A 19,215-nucleotide genomic window follows, 5' to 3' on the forward strand; every position below is an offset into this window, starting at 1 on the left:
GTGACTATGTAAAGTAGAGGGACAGTGTGGTGTAATGAAAAGAAAAAAGGCCTTTAAGTCACAGAGACCCTCGTCTGAATTCCGCGTCTATCACTTATAACAGCCTATCTGACTTCTTGGCACCTAATTGTCCTCATTGTTATGTTGGGGTTAATGGTTACCTGTCCTGGCTGTTGTGAGGATTAAATAAGCCAATATTTGTAACATGCCTGGTACACTCCAGGTACTCAAAAATTAATACCATAATGTTGATGACATTTTGTAATGTAAAGTCATTTCCTCTTTCAACCTGGCAAAACCAATACATGCTAAATTGTTTAAAGTTTACCAGCTTACAATCTATTTTGTAACCTATGCCAAATGTCTAAATTCAATCTGAAATGTGAAACTGCATTTTACAATATGCTACAACTACACTTAATATTTTTATAACCCTAAACTAAATGTTGCTTTGAGTATAGAATATAAGAATATTAAGCAATATGCATGTATATATATTTTGAAGAAATTTTATCTTTATACCATTAAATGAATTCCAATCTGGTATATACCCTATGGGGCAAAAGTAGTAGGTGGTACACAGAGGGATGGACATGAAGCAAGGAAAACTGGGGAAAGATTCTTAAAAAAACTCTTTTTAAGAGTATTGAAATTCAGGAAGTTGTTCTTTCTGACAATGATGGAATATTAGGGGCTCAGAAGGAAGGCAGAAAAACATGTCTCACTGAGTCATATTTAAGGAAAACTCTTGACCCTCATATTTTAATTTTTTTTAAGATTTATTTATTTATTTATTTGACAGACAGAGATCACAAGTAGGCAGAGAGGCAGGCAGAGAGAGAGAGGAGGAAGCAGGCTCCCCGCTGAGCAGAGAGCCTGATGTGGGGCTTGATCCCAGGACCTGAGATCATGACCTGAGCTGAAGGCAGAGGCTTTAACCCACTGAGCCACCCAGGCGCCCCGACCCTCATATTTTAAAATAGCAAATATGAGGGGCACCTGGGTGGCTCAGTGGCTTAAGCCTCTGCCTTCAGCTCAGGTCATGATCCCAGGGTCCTGGGATGGAGCCCCACATCAGGCTCTCTGCTCAGCAGGGAGTCTGCTTCCCCCTCTCTCTCTGCCTTTCTGCCTACTTGTGGTCTCTGTCTGTCATATAAATAAATAAAAAATCTTAAAAAAAAAACAGCAAATCTGATATTTTCTTAGTTGGGTTGGTAAAACCCCACTGAATAGTTAAAAGGGCACACACACACACACACACATAAACTTTTACATCTTTACCACAGAATGAATATATATATATATATTTTTAATTTTCGTTTTTTAATTTTTTATTTTAAGTAGACTCCACACCTACTATGTGGCTTGAACTCACAACCCTGAAATCAGGAGTCCTATGCTCTACCAGCTGAGCCAGCGAAGCGCTCCCTGAAAAGACAAAGAAATTCTTTGTCTACTTCAACCTATTTCAGTGTTAGTCAGTAAAAGAAAGAAGTCACATCACCTTCTTTAGAACATAAACTTTCATGGGTAACAAGCAGAATAGCAGTCTAACAGCTCATGATTCTTAACAAAATTTAAACTCTATTTAACACAAAGTCTCTCTTTCAATCCATTTGGATTACTTGACAGTTAATGTCTGGAGATGCTGTTCAATACCAACACAGGTTCCTTTCTTTACTGTTACAAATCTGATTCTGAAACTATCCTTAGAATCCTATTTCAAAGGAAGAGGAAATCTTCCAGTCTGCTATCTGTATCAAGGTAAATCCAGCAGGGGAAATCTGCCTAATCCATGGGCACTATAAAAAGATCTAAGGAGCTAGGGAGAAGATCTGGAATAATTATTTCAGAGAGATACTTCAACAAACTCAGTAAATATTTTTTTTTAAAGATTTTATTTATTTATTTGTCAGAAAGAGAGCGAGAGAAAGCAACACAAGCAGGCAGAGAGGCAGGCAGAGGCAGAGAGAGGCAGGCTTCCCGCTGAGCAAGGAGCCCGATGCGGGACTCGATCCCAGGACTCTGGGATCATGACCTAAGCCGAAGGCAGCGGCTTAACCCACTGAGCCACCCAGGCGTCCCAACTCAGTAAATATTTAAATAAGTGAAAAGAATGAAATATTTATACCTGATTAAGTAAATGTAAGAAACAGTAACATTCAGTTGCATTGTTCCTATAAAAACTATCACAGATTTGGTAACACACCAAATCCTGTGGATACATGAACATCAAGATATAAAATAACTTAATCTTAAAAAACTATGATTGGCATCATGGTGTGATGGGAAGCACATAAAATTTAGAAGTCTGAACACCGGCTCTGCTACAACTCACCATGTAGCCAGAGGCAAGTACTTACTGACCACAGCCTTGGTTTCTTTATCTCTAAAAAGGTCTTAACATTCATTATCCCATAGAGTAAGGAGAAGATGAAATTGATAATCCTTCCTTAAGTAGCTTCATCTTTTGGCTCTCTTCACACATCCAATATGCTAACTTAAACTTTTTTTATTTCCCACCTGTGCTGTACCTTCTTCTCATACCTTCTATAGTTCTAATATTACTTGTAATCTTTTCTAGACATCCCTTCAAAAATCAGTTGTATCCCAACATCTGAGGAACCTGTCTAGAGTCCCCTCTAGGCAATATTATTATTCTCTCCATCACCTGTTACCCAAAGCTGTTTCTTTTTGTTTTTATTAAACCACTAGTCACAATAAGTAAAAGGTAGCTCTTATTTTTTGGATGCTGTGTCACACATGTGTTAAGTGCTTTATATTCATTTTTCCCATGTAATTCACAACCACCATGTAAAGTAGGTACTGTTATTCCTTTTATCAAAGAGTAAAGTAAGGTTAGAGAACTTAACTTGCTCAAAGTCACTCAAGTAATAATTAATACAAATTATCACTACTCTTAATTAGCAATAATTAGTAGGACTGGGATTCAAAGCCAGGTCCTTGGCTCCAAAGCCATTCTGCTGCCTTTGGTGGGGAACTTACACTTTGTGCCTTGTAGCCTTCAGAAAAAAGTACAACACGTGGCATGATATTTGCACTGAACATGTGTTTAATGAATTTAAGAGGCAGAGAAAAAGTCTATTTACTGAATAGCCTCTTATGTGCATTTCACTGGTTTTGGAGGTACACAAATGATATGACAAGGTCTCTACCCTCAAGGACCTATAGTTAGTCAGCTGGGGGAAGAGAGACAAGTATAACAGATAATTGTATTACAGATGTGTTTCATAGGATTTTTATGGACAGGCTGCTGGGAAAACATAGGACGGGGGCACCTAAACTGAACAGGGAAGGAGGAAAAACAGTCAAGAAAGATGTTAGGGGGGTGCCTGGGTGGCTCAGTCGCTTATGCATCTACTTTAGCTCAGGTTATGATCCCAGGGTCTTAGGATGGAGCACGGCATCGGGCTTCCTGCTCAGTGGGGAGTCTGCTTCTCCCTCTGCACTCTACCCCTGCTTGTGTGCACACGCTCTCTCCCTCTCTCAAATGAAGTTATTAAAAAAGAAAGATGCTAGGAAGTCTGAGTTTCCGTTTTTCCCTTCAAAACTAATTAAGCAGGGTTTTAAAAGATGTATTCTAGGAGCTAGCATGGCAGGGGTCAATGTACTTCTTAAAATTAGTTTAGATTATGTCTATATTCATATTTCTACTTTATCTCAAATTGCCTGTCTAGTTCAAATAAATCTCACCTTTGAAAAAACATATTTTAGAGGCGCCTGGGTGGCTCAGTTGGTTAAGAGTCTGCCTTCGGCTCAGGTCATGATTGCAGGGTTCTGGGACTGAGTCCCGCATTGGGCTCCCTGCTCAGAGGGGAGTCTGCTTCTCCCTCTCCCACTCCCCCTGCTTGTGTTCCCTCTCTTGCTGTATCTCTCTGTCAAATAAATAAATAAAATCTTTAAAAATATATTTTAAAGAAGGATTTGCTTTCTAAATATGTTGCATTTATATGACAGTATGTATTTTTCTCTCTTCACAGATACAGACAGAAAAAGAAGGAAAAGAGTGACTGGTTACAAAACTGGCTAGTGTTAGAAGTGCTTGTCACAAAACCATGATTAATTTAGATTTTCAACTCAGAAGAACAGGGGGCTAAAACTTATTACATTTTAAACAACTGCTCTCAAAACACCATCTATCGTCAAAAATGTCATAATCCTAAAAAACAAACAAAAAACCTTGTAACTAAGTTTAATTAAGTTTTCCCCTTATGTTTCCCTAATCTGGCCCTACAATAAAGAAAATACAATTTAGATAATATATTCCCATCACTTGTTCACTTACCAAACAACAGTTCATTCAAGTGGACACTTTCAGGCTATCATGGAAAACGCCAAAATAAAAAGCCTTATTAAATTCAAGTTAGATTATATCTGTCACTTCTTCTTTGCCCAAAGCAATAACTATGGAAGAACATAAATTAAGCCTAGCATTACAAAGTTGGCTACTATCAAAAATGTTTTGCAACTTCTCTAGGTAGTTGCTAATGGATTAAAGGACTTCAACACCCTCGTAATTTAAGTAAAGCAGATTTCACCAAACATGATGGGACAAATAAAGATGAAATAATAAGAGAGTAGAGATGGTGAAGAAAGGAAATAAAAACCAATGAGAAGTGAAATGAGATAGACTTTGCTTGTTTGCATTTTGTGAAATTAAGACAATAGCAAAGCCAAAATCCTAAAGGGATTAAAATCTAAAGGCAACAAACATAAGCAACTAAGAAACTTTAACTTCAAACACACACAATCAGGAAAAGAAAACCTTAACTTCTTTGCACTAAAGTTGTGGAGAATCAGGTTCAAGCTCAAAGTAGGCTAAACACTTCAACTTACCACCCTTGACTGTACAGCAAAATGAAAATAACCTGGCAAAGATTTTCCATCAAATCCTAACTCCCAGGGGTACCTGGGTTGCTCAGTGGGTTAATCCTCTACCTTCGGGTCAGGTCATGATCTCAGGGTCCTGGGATTGAGCCCCGCATGGGTCTCTCCCTTCAGCAGGGAGCTTGCTTCCCCCGCTGACCCGCCCCATCTGCCTCTCTGCCTACTTGTGATCTCTGTCAAATATATACATAAGATCTTTTTTAAAAAAATCATATCTCCCCCTGGTAAATTCTCTCACTAGAAGGAAAAAATAAAAGGCATTTTTTAATAGTCCTTGTCTGTTAAGTTAGAGATTCTTAAAATTCATGAAGAGACAAGAGACAGTCAATAGTTAACAGAAAGGAATTATGTGTTACTTGCTATAAAGAAAAGTCAGATTCATGGAATTAAAAGGAATTTTGAGAGATTATTCTCTTAGCCTTTACTCAGAGACCAGAGAAATTTTTTGACAATTTATGAAATGTATAGTTTTAAAAAATAAAAGGCTTCAAACTACACCTGTATTTAATGCAATATTAGCGCTATAACTGCATGTTTAAAAATTCAAAACCACAATTCCCCTAGCAAGTCTAACTGTTACCGCTTAGAGAAAATAAGAGGGATAATCACATTCATCAAACTTACTAAACCTAATGCTAGGATAGTCAGCATAATGATCATATTGTGCTTCTTTCATTAAAGAGCTCTTAGATCATTCGCTACTGAATTAATGTTTAACTGGTAAACTGAGGCAAAATACTGAATAACCTTAAAAGTCACAAGTGCAGAGTCCACTGCACAAAACTACTGAACCATACTCTTCCCCTTTATGTACTTTTCCAGATAAAATTTAAGCTGTCCGAGCAAAAGGTGCAATTTAAATTCCTCATAAATTGACTTCTACTGTGGCTTTCTTTTTGCTTGAAAAGTCTTTTCTTACATTGCTACTGATTCAATTTCACCTGTAGGTAATAAACACAGAACTCATTGTGGGGAAAACCAACCAGAATGTGAAAAGAAAGAAGTTATCAGATATACAAGAGAGTGAAAACAGTTGATTGAGAAAGACTTTACCACAATACTTTCCTTAATATTTTAGTTACCATTTCTTTCACAAAGACCCCATTGGTTCCAAAAGCTCCTAAACCGAGTACTCACCTAGTTCATCCGAATGCTGAATCAGGGCTTTTATTTCTGCTAGGCTGGACTCTCTCTCTTTGGAGACCGAAGCTGCTGCCCCCTCCTCTGGGTCCTCTACCTTTGTCACCGTAAAGTGCGGCATTGTTATAGTTAGGAATTTTTCGCTCTCGCTGTGAACTTCCTTCCAGTCTACTTTCCCTGCCTACCTCTTTCTTACTGTGCCCCTTCCCAACTCTAATCACTGCCTACGGGAGACCGAGGCTCGGAATAGGGAAGTACTTTCTCATCACGTGACCTACAGCCCCAAGGGAGTGGAACCCTGGAAGACACGCCTTCCACGGTGTTTATCATTCACTCAAAGGATTAAGCACTCCACCCCTTACTTATGGTTGTTAAGCTCAAGAATCCCAAGAGCTGTTTAGGCAGCGTTCCCAGAGCTGCCAAAAGCTGAGAGTGGGCAGAATTCATCAACTGCCGCCCACTGTGTACTCACCCACGCATTTCCTTAACTCAAGTTATTTCCAACCCTATGTGCTCGTCATGATCTCAGCCTCTGCCCTCATATTTCACCCGAAAAAGATTAAGGAACAGTTCATTGTACAAACTTTCCTTTTAAAGAAAAACTGGCACTACATCAATTTAGAAAATGAAACTAATTATATATAAGCTTCTATTGTTGCTTTATTTTAAAGCATATGAAAAATAGTAATTTCTTACTGTTCAGATGAGAACACTAATTCCACGAGTATTCAGTGAATGTCTACATATTTTATACAAGGCATAGCTCTAGACATTGTAGTGTATACCACGATATCCAAGAAGGGACATTAATATTCCCAAAAGTCCAACTTTTAAATGCTTTTTTAAAAACATTTTTAATTTTAAAAGAGCAAAACATTTTTAAAGAGAATAGTTCAGACTTTTTCATTGTACAGGGAGCACAAACATAGTGTTTAAAATAAAAGAAATTCAAGGAAATCCCTCTAATTAAGAGATGTACAGTTCCTTCAACACATTTAACATTTAATTCTTGGTGTGTTTTATCAGATAACTGTATCAACTGCTCAGTTGATAACTTTAACTATAGAGTATTTCTGAACTTAGATAAGGGAGTTCAGTAAATTGAGCCCTGTGTTAACTTCCATGTTGATGATGTAATATAAGGGCTTTGTTGCTGGTAACACCTGACTTGTAAGACTGCACTAAATTTAACAGAGAAGGAATTATAGTTTACAATCCTCATTTATTCCTACACTATTTCTAAAAGAAAAGAAAGCCAATAGTTGTTGACGACCTACTTTGTACTCTGAACTGCACTAGAAACTTTCCATTATGATTTCATTTAATCAGCACAGAAACATTAGGCTAAGAAACTTGCTCAAAGTCATAGTTTATAAACGGCGAAGCCCAACCTAAAAACCTGTAGTACCCTTGCTGGTACGTGGCATAGAAGTTTCATACAAAGAAAATTCATATACACCCCCCAACTTTTATTTCATGGGTTCCTGTATAGCACTGATTTGTAATCTTGGCTGTACACTGGAATCAACTGAGGAGATTTGAAAACTACTGAAGTCGGGGTCCTATCCCTGATATTCTGATTTAACTGCTCTGGAGTAAAGCCTAGGCAGTAAGACTTTTTTTTTTTTTTAAAGATTTTATTTATTTATTTGACAGAGAGAGATCATAGGTAGAGAGAGAGAGAGAGAGAGGAAGCAGGCTCCCCGCTGAGCAGAGAGCCCGATGTGGGGCTCCATCCCAGGACGCCGGGATCACGACCTGAGCCGAAAGCAGAGGCTTTAACCCACTGAGCCACCCAGGCGCCCCGGCAGTAAGACTTTTAAAAGCTCCCCTACCTCTCAGATGGTTTTAACAAGCAGCCAAAGTTGCAAATTACTAGAATTTGGGAAAGAGAAAAATTCATAACCTAAGAAATCTTTGTAACTATTTTATCTTTGAGAGAAACCAAGTCAGTTGTGGTGCGCCCTCAGTGATTTTTCCATACATAATAACTCAGGTAACTACTAATTTTTTCAAAGTAACTTATCTACTAAATTGTCAAAGATTTCAATATCATACTTTCGGTTCCAAATTCTTTAATATTTCACTGCCACTGGATATTTCCAATGGGATCTTGCTTTTCATATTTACTTAATAAAGAGACCTGAACTATGGCTAATCATCTTCAGTTGAACACCAACAATGACTTTTATAATAAATCTGCATACAGCTTGTGCATATGAGCATATGTCAAATGTTACCCTGTTGCTTCTCCCTTTAAAAAAAATCCTCAAAGTAAAGAAGTAGGAAGGTAACACATTCCTGTTAATCTGTGACAGGAGTATTTATTTACCAACTTAATGCTTTGATACCACAGTGCTCAGGAATTTTTTTTTTTTTTTTAAAGATTTTATTTATTTATTTGACAGACAGAAATCACAAGTAGGCAGAGAGGCAGGCAGAGAGAGAGGGAGAGGCAGGCAGAGAGAGAGGGGGAGGCAGGCTCTCTGCTGAGCAGAGAACCCGATGCGGGGCTCGATCCCAGGACCCTGAGATCATGACCTGAGCCGAAGGCAGAGGCTTTAACCCACTGAGCCACCCAGGCGCCCCCCAGTGCTCAGGAATTTTAAAATAGTTCTCTTGTAGAGTGGACTGTAGATAACAGTGCAGGAGCATAAAAAATTGAGGGCAAAGTTAAAGTAATACAGAAAAAGTTTGGAGAAGAACTGGTAAAGCTGAGGGGAGTGCTGTGTGCCGAGTGATTAGATAGAGATGGTAGGATGTAAGAAATAGGTATTTAGGGATGTCTGGGTGGCACAGCTGGTAAGCATCCAACTCCTGGTATCGGCTCAGGTCTGATCTTGGGATCCTAAGATCGAGTTCCCTCTTACCCCTCCAAACAATGTGCTCAATGTGGAGACTGCTCGGGTTTCTCTCCCTCTCCCCTTGTTTCCCCCTTCCCTTGAGTGTGCACACTCTAATAAATCTTTTTTAAAAATTAGAAATAGCACAAAAACAGACACATAGCTCAATGGAACAGAATAGAGAGCCCAGAAATAGACCCTCAACTCTATGGTCAACTAATCTTCGACAAAGCAGGAAAGAATGTCCAATGGAAAAAAGACAGCCTCTTCAATAAATGGTGTTGGGAAAATTGGACAGCCACATGCAGAAAAATGAAATGGGATCATTTCCTTACACCACACATGAAAATAGACTCAAAATGGATGAAGGACCTCAATGTGAGAAAGGAATCCATCAAAATCCTTGAAGAGAACACAGGCAGCAACCTCTTCGACCTCAGCCGCAGCAACATCTTCCTAGGAACATCGCCAAAGGCAAGGGAAGCAAGGGCAAAAATGAACAATTGGGATTTTATCAAGATCAAAAGCTTCTGCACAGCAAAGGAAACAGTTAACAAAACCAAAAGACAACTGACAGAATGGGAGAAGATATTTGCAAACGACATATCAGATAAAGGGCTAGTGTCCAAAATCTATAAAGAACTTAGCAAACTCAACACCCAAAGAACAAACAATCCAATGAAGAAATGGGCAGAAGACATGAACAGACATTTCTGCAAAGAAGACATCCAGATGGCCAACAGACACATGAAAAAGTGCTCCACATCACTCAGCATCAGGGAAATACAAATCAAAACCACAATGAGATATCACCTCACACCAGTCAGAATGGCTAAAATGAACAAGTCAGGAAATGACAGATGCTGGCGAGGATGCGGAGAAAGGGGAACCCTCCTACACTGTTGGTGGGAATGCAAGCTGGTGCAACCACTCTGGAAAACAGCATGGAGGTTCCTCAAAATGTTGAAAATAGAACTACCCTATGACCCAGCAATTGCACTGCTGGGTATTTACCCTAAAGATACAAACGTAGTGATCCGAAGGGGCACATGCACCCGAATGTTTATAGCAGTAATGTCTACAATAGCCAAACTATGGAAAGAACCTAGATGTCCATCAACAGATGAATGGATAAAGAAGATGTGGTATATATACACAATGGAATACTATGCAGCCATCAAAAGAAATGAAATCTTGCCATTTGCGACGACGTAGATGGAACTAGAGGGTATCATGCTTAGCGAAATAAGTCAATCGGAGAAAAACAACTATCATATGATCTCCCTGATATGAGGGAGAGGAGATGCAACATGGGGGGTTAAGGGGGTAGGAGAAGAGTAAATGAAACAAGATGGGATTGGGAGGGAGACAAACCATAAGTGACTCTTAATCTCACAAAACAAACTGAGAGTTGCTTGGGGGGAGGGGGGTTGGAAGAAGGGGGGGTGGGGTTATGGACATTGGGGAGGGTATGTGCTATGGTGAGTGCTGTGAAGTGTGTAAACCTGGCGATTCACAGACCTGTACCCCTGGGGATAAAAATATATTATCTGTTTATAAAAAATAAAATTAATTTAAAAAATTAGAAATAGCTATTTAAAGTACAGTAAACTATCACAGTGAGGATACCTGGCTGGCTCAGTTGGTAGAGCATGGGATTCTTGATCTTGGGGTTTTAAGCTGGAGCCCTATATTTGGTGTAGATTACTTGAAGAATAAATAAAATTGAAAAAAAAAAACCCACTACCAAAAGGAGGTACCACTGCATACCCACTATGACGGCTAAAATTAGTAAGACTAAAAACACCAAATCTGGTGAGAATGTGAAACAAAGGGTGCTTTTTTATATATTGTTACTGTAATTGGTTCACTCATTTTGGTAAAAGATCTAGCATTGTCCCTTATAACCCAGCAATTGCACTCCTAGATATTTATTTCCCCAAAACGAAAACATATTCCCACAAAAAGACTTGTCCGAGAATATTCATTGCAGTTGATTAACAACACCACCAAACTGGAAACAAACAAGATGTATATCCACAGAAGAATGGATAAATAAAGTATGATATATTCATGCAAAAGATTAGTTATTAAGCTATAAAAATGGCTCAGTGATACATGTAACAACATGGATGAATCTCAAAAACATTATAGTAAGTAAAAGAAGCCCTAAAGAGGGGTTCCTGGGTGGCTCAGTCAGTTAAGCAGCTGCTTGCAGTTCAGGTCATGATACCAGGGTCCTGGGATGGAGCCCCCACCCGGCTTACTGTTCAGCGGAGAGCCTGCTTCTCCCTCTCCCTCTGCCTGCTGTTCTGCCTACTTGTGCTATCTCTCTGTCAAATAAAAAAATAAAATCTTTTAAAAAGGGGGTGGGGTGCCCTGGGTGGCTCAGTGGGTTAAGCCTCTGCCTTGAGCTCAGGTCATGATCTCAGGGTCCTGGGATCAAGTCCCACGTCTCAGGCTCTCTGGTCAGCAGGGAGCCTGCTTCCCCCTCTTTCTCTGCCTGCCTCTCTGCCTACTTGTAATCTCTGCCAAATAAATAAATAAATGCCTTAAAAGAGGGCTCAATATATGAATCCATTATATGTGGCTTTAGAACAGGCAAAACTAATCTATGGTGCAAAAAGACTAGGACAATGGTTGCCACTGGGTGTATGGGAGTGTGACAGAAATTCCCAATGTGAAAGTAATATTCTGTATCTTGTTAGAGTTTATTCCATAGGCATATGCATCCATCAAAATTTAATTGATGTTCACTTAAAATTAGTGTAATTCATTATATGAAAACTTTGCTTAAAAAAGAAAAAAAAAAGCTGCAGGGGTACCTGAGTGGTTCAGTCGATTGGTTAAGCATCTGCCTTTGGCTCAGATCACGATCTGGATTGAGGTCCCAGGATCAAGCCTCAAGTCAGGCTCCCTGCTCGGTGGGGAGCCTGCTTCTCCCTCTCCCTCTGCCCCCAATCCTGCCTGTGTTCTCTTGCTGTCAAATAAATAAATAAAATCTCAAAAAAAAAAAAAAAGCTACAAACAAATACTGAATTCTAATTAATAATATGCATTTTGAATTATCTGGGGGAGGTGAACTGATATCTGCAATTTACCTTGAAATGCAAATAAGATAGATAAACAGATACATATTAGGAAAAGTACAGTAAAAATGTTAGTAATAGACTGACTCATGGATGTACAGATGTTCACTATAGAAATCTTTCAATTTTCTATATAATTGAAAATTTTCATAATAAAATGTTGGAAAAAATACAGTGAACAGAAGTTCAACAAACTCTATAAAGATCTCTAATCTTTAGATCGAAGTATAATCACTTATGGGTCAAATTCCATTTCACATAAAATTTAGGCAGTTACATAAATGCTAGTCCTGTACTTTGATTTTATAGTGCTAAATGCTGTTTGAAATCAGAGTCCTCATACAGATTTGAAATATTCAGTTTTACATTAAAAAAAAAAAAACAAAAAACTAGGGTGGGCCGCCTGGGTAGCTCAGTCATTAAACGTCTGCCTTAGGCTCAGGTCATGATCCTCGGGTCCTGGGACAGAGTCCCGCATCCAGATCCCTGCTCAGCGGGGATCTTGCTTCTCCCTCTCCCATTCCCCCTGCTTGTGTTCTCTCTCTGGCTGTCTCTCTCTGTCAAGTAAGGAAATACAATCTTTTAAAAAATTAAAAAAAAAAACTATGGCATTTTTAAGTAGTAAGACATAGGGGAGGCTAGGGCAAAAAGGGCATTTACAATGGCATTACTCCCATAGTGCTTTGTACGTTAGGTCAAATATTATACATACTGTATTTATGTTACTAATCAGTTTCAGTAAAACTTTCTGACTACATTATGCCTGTTTTTCTAAAAAAGCGTGCCTGCCCATTCTTTAGAAGAATGGATCCACTATGGGTAATACTCTAAAAGTACAGTTTACCAAGCTACACGACCCAATTGCCTCTTTTTAATCACAGCTAACAACTCATGACAACTAGCATTTTGTTTTATTCAACCCATTTATTTAAAAAACAAAGACAAATTAGATGTAGTGAAAAGACCTAAACAAGGAAAAGTCAGTGGGAAATTATTTTCAACGTAAGAATTCTCTTTCAGGTTGTACTATATTGTTATACTACATCACTCAGTTTTACAGCTAATCATATATATATTTCCTTTTTGTTCTCAGAACCTGAGAACTATATTGTACAAAGGCATACACAAATAATCCAGAACCACATATGTTCTGAAATGATTCTTTTTTCTTTTTTAAAGGATTTTATTTATTTGAGAGAGAGAATGAGAGAGATGGACGAAGAGCAGAGGAAAGGGTGGAGGGAGAAGCAGACTCCCCGCTGAGCAGGGAGGCCAATATGAGGTTCGATTGCAGGCCCCAGGATCATGACCTGAACCGAAAGCAGATGCTTAACCGACTGAGCCACCCAGGCACCCAGCTGAAGTGTTTCTTAAGAATTTAGTAATCCTTGGGGTGCCTGGGTGGCTCAGTGGGTTTTGCCTCTGCCTTCAGCTCAGGTCATGATCTCAGGGTCCTGGCATCGAGCCCCGCATCTGGCTCTCTGCTCGGCAGGGAGCCTGCTTCCCCCTCTCTCTCTCTCTGCCTGCCTCTCTGCCTACTTGTGATCTCGGTCTGTCAAATAAATAAATAAAATCTTAAAAACAACAAAAAAAAGAATTTAGTAATCCATGCTAAAAATGGATCCACGATGCAAGAAAACTCTGTAAGTGAGCAGTAAGCAAATCCCTGGAATTAAAAAGCCACACACAATTTGAACACATTAGTTTTTACCGAATGTCATTCTACTCATTCCTGAGAGCATCTTTTTTTAATTATTATTTATTTATTTATTTGACAGACAGAGATCACAAGCAGGCAGAGAGGCAGGCAGAGAAAGAGAGGGGGAATCAGGCTCCCTGCTGAGCAGAGAGCCCGATGTGGGGCTCGATCCCAGGACCCTGGGATCATGACCCGAGCTGAAGGCAGAGGCTTTAACCCACTGAGCCACCCAGGCGCCCCCCTGAGAGCATCTTGTAGATATAATGTTAAGTATTTAGTAACACATTAAATAGTATTCTTCTATTTTTAATAAAAAATACAACCAGATCTTGATCAATGGTATTGCTATTAAAAAGCTGGAAAAGTATAAAATAGACCAGACTAGCTTCCATGACATACACACAACGTAGACTTAACTCATCTTATCTGTCTATACCTTTTCATAGAATTCAGTCTCTCGGGGTGCCTGGGTGGCTCAGTGGGTTAAGCCTCTGCCTTCGGCTCAGGTAATGATCTCAGGGTCCTGGGATCAAGCCCCGGATCATCATCATCATCATCATCATCATCATCATCATCATCATCATCGGGCTCTCTGCTCAGCAGGGAGCCTGCTTCCACCTCTCTCTGCCTGCCTCTCTGCCGACTTGTGACCTCTCTGTCAAATAAATAAATAAAATCTTAAAATTCTGTTTCTCTCTCTCTCTCACACACACACACACACACACACACACACACACACAAATTTGGTGGGAGCAGTGTGCAAAGAACAATGGATTCTGATTTGGAAACAGATTCAAATCTTGGGAATCTCTCCTAAACTCTTAGAGTTTGAAGATACTACTCTGAGTACTTTATCTACTATTAAGATCCAGCCGCACTTGAGAGAACCTTTAAAATTATAGCCAAGGAGGGGCGCCTGGGTGGCTCAGTGGGCTAACGCCTCTGCCTTTGACTTCAGTCATGATCTCAGGGTGAGCCTGCTTCCTCCTCTCTCTCTCTCTGCCTGCCTCTCCGTCTACTTGTGATCTCTGTCAAATAAATAAAATCTTTAAAAAATAAAATAAAATTATAGCCAATTAATAGTTTTGTGCTTAAGAGTATTTGGTTTGTAATGAAAGAAGATGGGATGGGAGGGAGACAAACCATAAAAGACTCAATTTCAAAAAACAGACTGAGGGTTGCTGGGGGGAGGGGGTACAGGTGAGGGTGGTGGGGATATGGTCTTTGGGGAGGGTATGTGCTATGATGAGTGCTGTGAAATGTGTAAACCTGGTGATTCACAGACCTGTACCCCTGGGGATAAAAATACATCATATGTTTATTAAAAAATGTAAAAACTTTTAAAAAAAAGGGAAAAAAAAGAGTATTTGGTTTGTTACAAGAGGTATTTTTACAAGAAATAGTAAAGAAAGTGTAATCTACTTCCAAGCAGTTGTTTTCTTCAGATTTTTTTTTTCTCCAAGCAGTTGCTTCTAATGTAGCAAGTTATTACTTCAAAATATTTAGGATAGCCGTTCTCATTGAATCACTGTAACTGCCAGCCAGCAACTAAATATAAGTAGAAAACTACATTATGCTTTAGTCTTCTTGATCAAGATAAATTTATGATAAACTTTGAGTAACAAAGGTTATGTTTTATTCTCAGCTGTAAACCCTTCATACTTTTTATTCTATAATTCTAACAATAAATCTGTAATAATTCATCTTAAGAGATCTTGTTTGACAGGAAAAAGAACTGATTATAGTATTTCTTTAAAATGTCTGAATTATATAACTTCTAAAAAAGTACATAACTTCCAAAAATTTTTAATTTCTTATCTTCAAATATTAAGAGAGGAAAGAGGTCATGGTTAGAACAGGGATTCTTAAGGAAGTTATCAGACTTGCCTGAAGGACCAACCCACTCCCAGACCCCCATTCAGTTACTCAGGCTTCAAAGGGCCACTGGTAGGGAAACAATAACTCCTTTGGCATCTTTCAGAAGGTTAGGCAAACACTCGAAAGAACAGTGTTTTGCAAATTATCTCTGGTAAAGGATTATTTTTTTTTACATTCACAATTCATGTGAAATACTAGAAAAACAAAACACAAGAATATACAAAACACAAGTTCTAATTTTTTTAATCAGATTTGACATAAAATCGCTCAATTAAACTGCTATGCAAGTTTTTAAAAAACTTTCAATTTCTGAACTTATCTCCTCACAGACAGGTTAAGTAAACAGCTCATGGACCAGGGCCATTTACATACTATACTCCAAATGGTGGTGTTACAGAATGTAGTAAACATTTTACTAGCAGAGAATAAGCAATGCATTACTTAAATTTAGAGCTATAGCTGTTAAAGTATACTGACTCTCATTCTTAAGCAGAAAATGTATATATATTTGTTTTACTTAGCATATTGGCAAATCCTTTTTCTCCTTCAGACACAGGACAGTAAATAGTGATTTAAAATATCAAAATGGGGGCACCTGGGTGGCTTAGTTGGTTAAGTGACTGCCTTCTGCTCAGGTCATGATCCTGGAGTCCCCGGATCAGGGATCAGGTCCTGCATCGGGCTCCCTGCTTGGCAGGGAGTCAGCTTCTCCTGATGACCTCTCTCCTCTTATGCTATCATTCTCTCTCTCTCTCGCAAATAAATAAATAAAATCTTTAAAAAAAATAAATAAAATAAAATATCAAAATGATCACAAATTCTAAATTATGCCTTATTATGTGGACGATTATAGAAAGAATTTAATGAGTTAATCAATTACATTGGTGAAGACCAACTATTGTGGATAGTAAGAATTGAAAACTCCTAAATCTCAGAATTACAAAAAATTGTCTATGAAAACATATTTTTATAAAATGGCATCAATGATGAATATATAACATATTTTGGGGCTAACAACTGAAAGATAATAAATACATAAAAGACCTTATTGTCTGGAGTAAACATATTATATTGCAATGCAAGGAAGACAAAGACTTCTCCAAATCAAAACATCAGGAAAATCTCATGCTTTACTGAAGCTGAAGAAATCATGCGTTATTCAATACATATATGAATGCCTACTATGTGCCAGGAAATAGGAATACAATGGAGAACAAGGCACTGTTCCTGCCCTCGAGGAGCTCACAATCACATTATCTACTTCACTATAAAGGAAAAGGCAATCTTAAACCAGGACTGTACGTACAATATAGTGTAAGCATAGACAGAACCTTTAGAGCAGAGCATACTACTACCTTGCCTAGTTACTTCTTCAAGGACTAAAGCTGTGAGTCATCCCTAAAGGAAAGAATGTAGTAGAAGGATAGTTGATGGCTACCTAATTTGATTAGCTATGTCACCCATTTGGGCTGCTGACCCAAATATTAAAGAAGGCATTATCAAAAGCCTCTGTGTACTCAGAGTCCTCAGCTTCCATTCTTTCTTTTTCTACAATATTACAACTCCCTATATAAGGCTGCTCATCTCTTTCATCAGTCTAATGTCATTACAAGCCTAGCTTGAATCACCAACCAAAAACAGCAGTGGCACTATGAGCATGGACTGTTCAGTACCTCACTCAGAATTTCATTTGTGATGCATGACACTTCCTTCTTTATTATGAAATACTTGCTTGATAGGCTTCTAATCAACACTACAAACAGTGCAGAGAAAATGGAACTGCAACACACAGTCAAAACTTAAGACATATTTCTAAAAATGTAAAGAAAGGAAAATGAAAACACAAAGCAAAATTTTCTTGTTAATCTCACCTCAGAGAACAAGTGGTTTGTTGTTGTTGTTTAAATAAGTTATTGCTTCCTGGGGCGCCTGGGTGGCTCAGTGGGTTAAAGCCTCTGCCTTCGGCTTGGGTCATGATCCCAGGGTCCTGGGATAGAGCCCCACGTGGGGCTCTCTGCTCAGCGGGGAGCCTGCTTCCCCTCCGCTCTCTCTGCCTGCCTCTCTGCCTACTTGTAATCTCTGTCAAATAAATAAATAAAAATCTTAAAAAAAAAAAGTTATTGCTTCTTTCCTCTCTTACAAAAAACCTCCATTTTGAAATAGATCTACTGCTGGATGCCTGCCTGGCTGGCTCGGTCAGTATAACATGCAATTCTTGATTTCAGGTTTGTGAGTTCCAGCCTCACGTTGGGGTTAGAGATGTAGAGATTACTAAATAAACAAAGCAAAATATGCCCCCAAAACCAAAAACAAATAGATCTACTGAAACTTGGGTCAAAATATCAATACTCATTAACTTTAGGACAGAGAACTGTATTAAATCAATAGCTATATAATTCAGCATTAGTAAACTGCCCTGGGTATTTGCAGTATTTATTTAAAAGACACTGAAAGAAGGGCACCAACCTGGCTGGCTCATTTGGTGGAGCATGCAACTCTTAATTTCAGGGTTGTGGGTTCTAGCCCCACGTTGAGTGTAGAGATTACTTAAAAATAAAAACTTAAAAGAAAGACACTGAAATACATATTTTTTAGACCAGATTTCCTTTCAGACACATAGAACCTTAAAATTATTCAGGAAACAGGTCATCTCATACCTTTTTTTGAAAAACAAAAACAGTAAACTGTTTCCTTTCATGCCTCCAATGCCAGGCAAAAAGCTGCAAAAATGTACACTGAACATAAAAATTTCATTTCTTTTATGCTTCTTCTACTCTACCTTTGCTTCTTACTAAATGCTTCAATGTTAGTATAGTAGAGGAACTTTAATAACAGGAATTCTGATATAAAAGCACACACACCTGGGTTTAAATCACTATTTTTCAGTTTATCACTTGACCTTGAGTAGGCTGCTTAACCTTATCAGTTTCAATTTTCTCCTGGATGAGAAATCCCATTATCACTCCCAAGAAAATGACTTTTTTTTTTTTTTTAATGAAAAAGTACCTGGACTGCCTGGGTGGCTCAGTTGGTCTGCATTCGGCTTAGGTCATGACCCCAGGGTCCTAGGACTGAGTCCCACATTGGGCTCCTAGCTCAGTGGGGAGACTGCTTCTCCCTCTGCCTGCCCTCCCCCTGCTTTTGTATGTGTGCACTCTCTCTCTTCTCTCTCTGACAAATAAAATCTTTAAAATGAAAAAATATCAAAACATGATTTTTCAGGAATGGAAAGAATTAAACTCTCAAGGGAAGAATGTTTTTTACACCCAATAATTCTTAGAATTTTATTTGGAAATTAGCATACTGTTGAACTACAAAAAAATCAACTAAGTAAATATTTTACATGCATCTTAGACATAACCCAGTTGTGAAAATAAGTATTATTTCTGGATATAAAAAAAATAAGCTTTAGGGGTGCCTGGGTGGCTCTGTCAGTTAAACTTCTGCCTTTTGGCTCAGGTCATGATCCCAGGGTCCTGGAAGTCACCCAGGCACCACTCATGATTTTAACATTTTCTTTCCTCTAGCTTACTTCACTTTTAGAATACAGTATATAATACACACAAAAATGTTAATTGACTTTATATTATTGGTAAAGCTTCCAATCAACAGTAGGCTATTAGCAGTTAAGGTTTGGGGGAGTAAAAAATTACATTCA

General features: G+C 38.5%; 1 protein-coding gene across 4 annotated transcripts in view; it reads right to left on the reverse strand.

Annotated features, from left to right (window-relative positions):
* Positions 1–19,215, reverse strand: part of SLC12A6 (solute carrier family 12 member 6) — an 85,193-nt gene that overhangs the window by 58,221 nt on the left and 7,757 nt on the right. The window contains exon 1 of one of the 4 annotated variants that reach the window (XM_032856930.1): positions 6,046–6,232. The exons of the other annotated variants lie outside the window; for them this stretch is intronic. Within the exon in view, the coding sequence (XP_032712821.1) occupies positions 6,046–6,169 (124 nt within the window). The 5' untranslated portion in view covers positions 6,170–6,232. Of the gene's footprint in view, positions 1–6,045; positions 6,233–19,215 lie in introns of those variants that run through there. 4 annotated transcript variants of the gene reach the window in all.

This window comes from Lontra canadensis, unplaced genomic scaffold (genome assembly GCF_010015895.1).
Source record: "Lontra canadensis isolate GAN:19392208 unplaced genomic scaffold, GSC_riverotter_1.0 scaffold12, whole genome shotgun sequence".
Lineage (NCBI taxonomy): Eukaryota > Metazoa > Chordata > Mammalia > Carnivora > Mustelidae > Lontra > Lontra canadensis.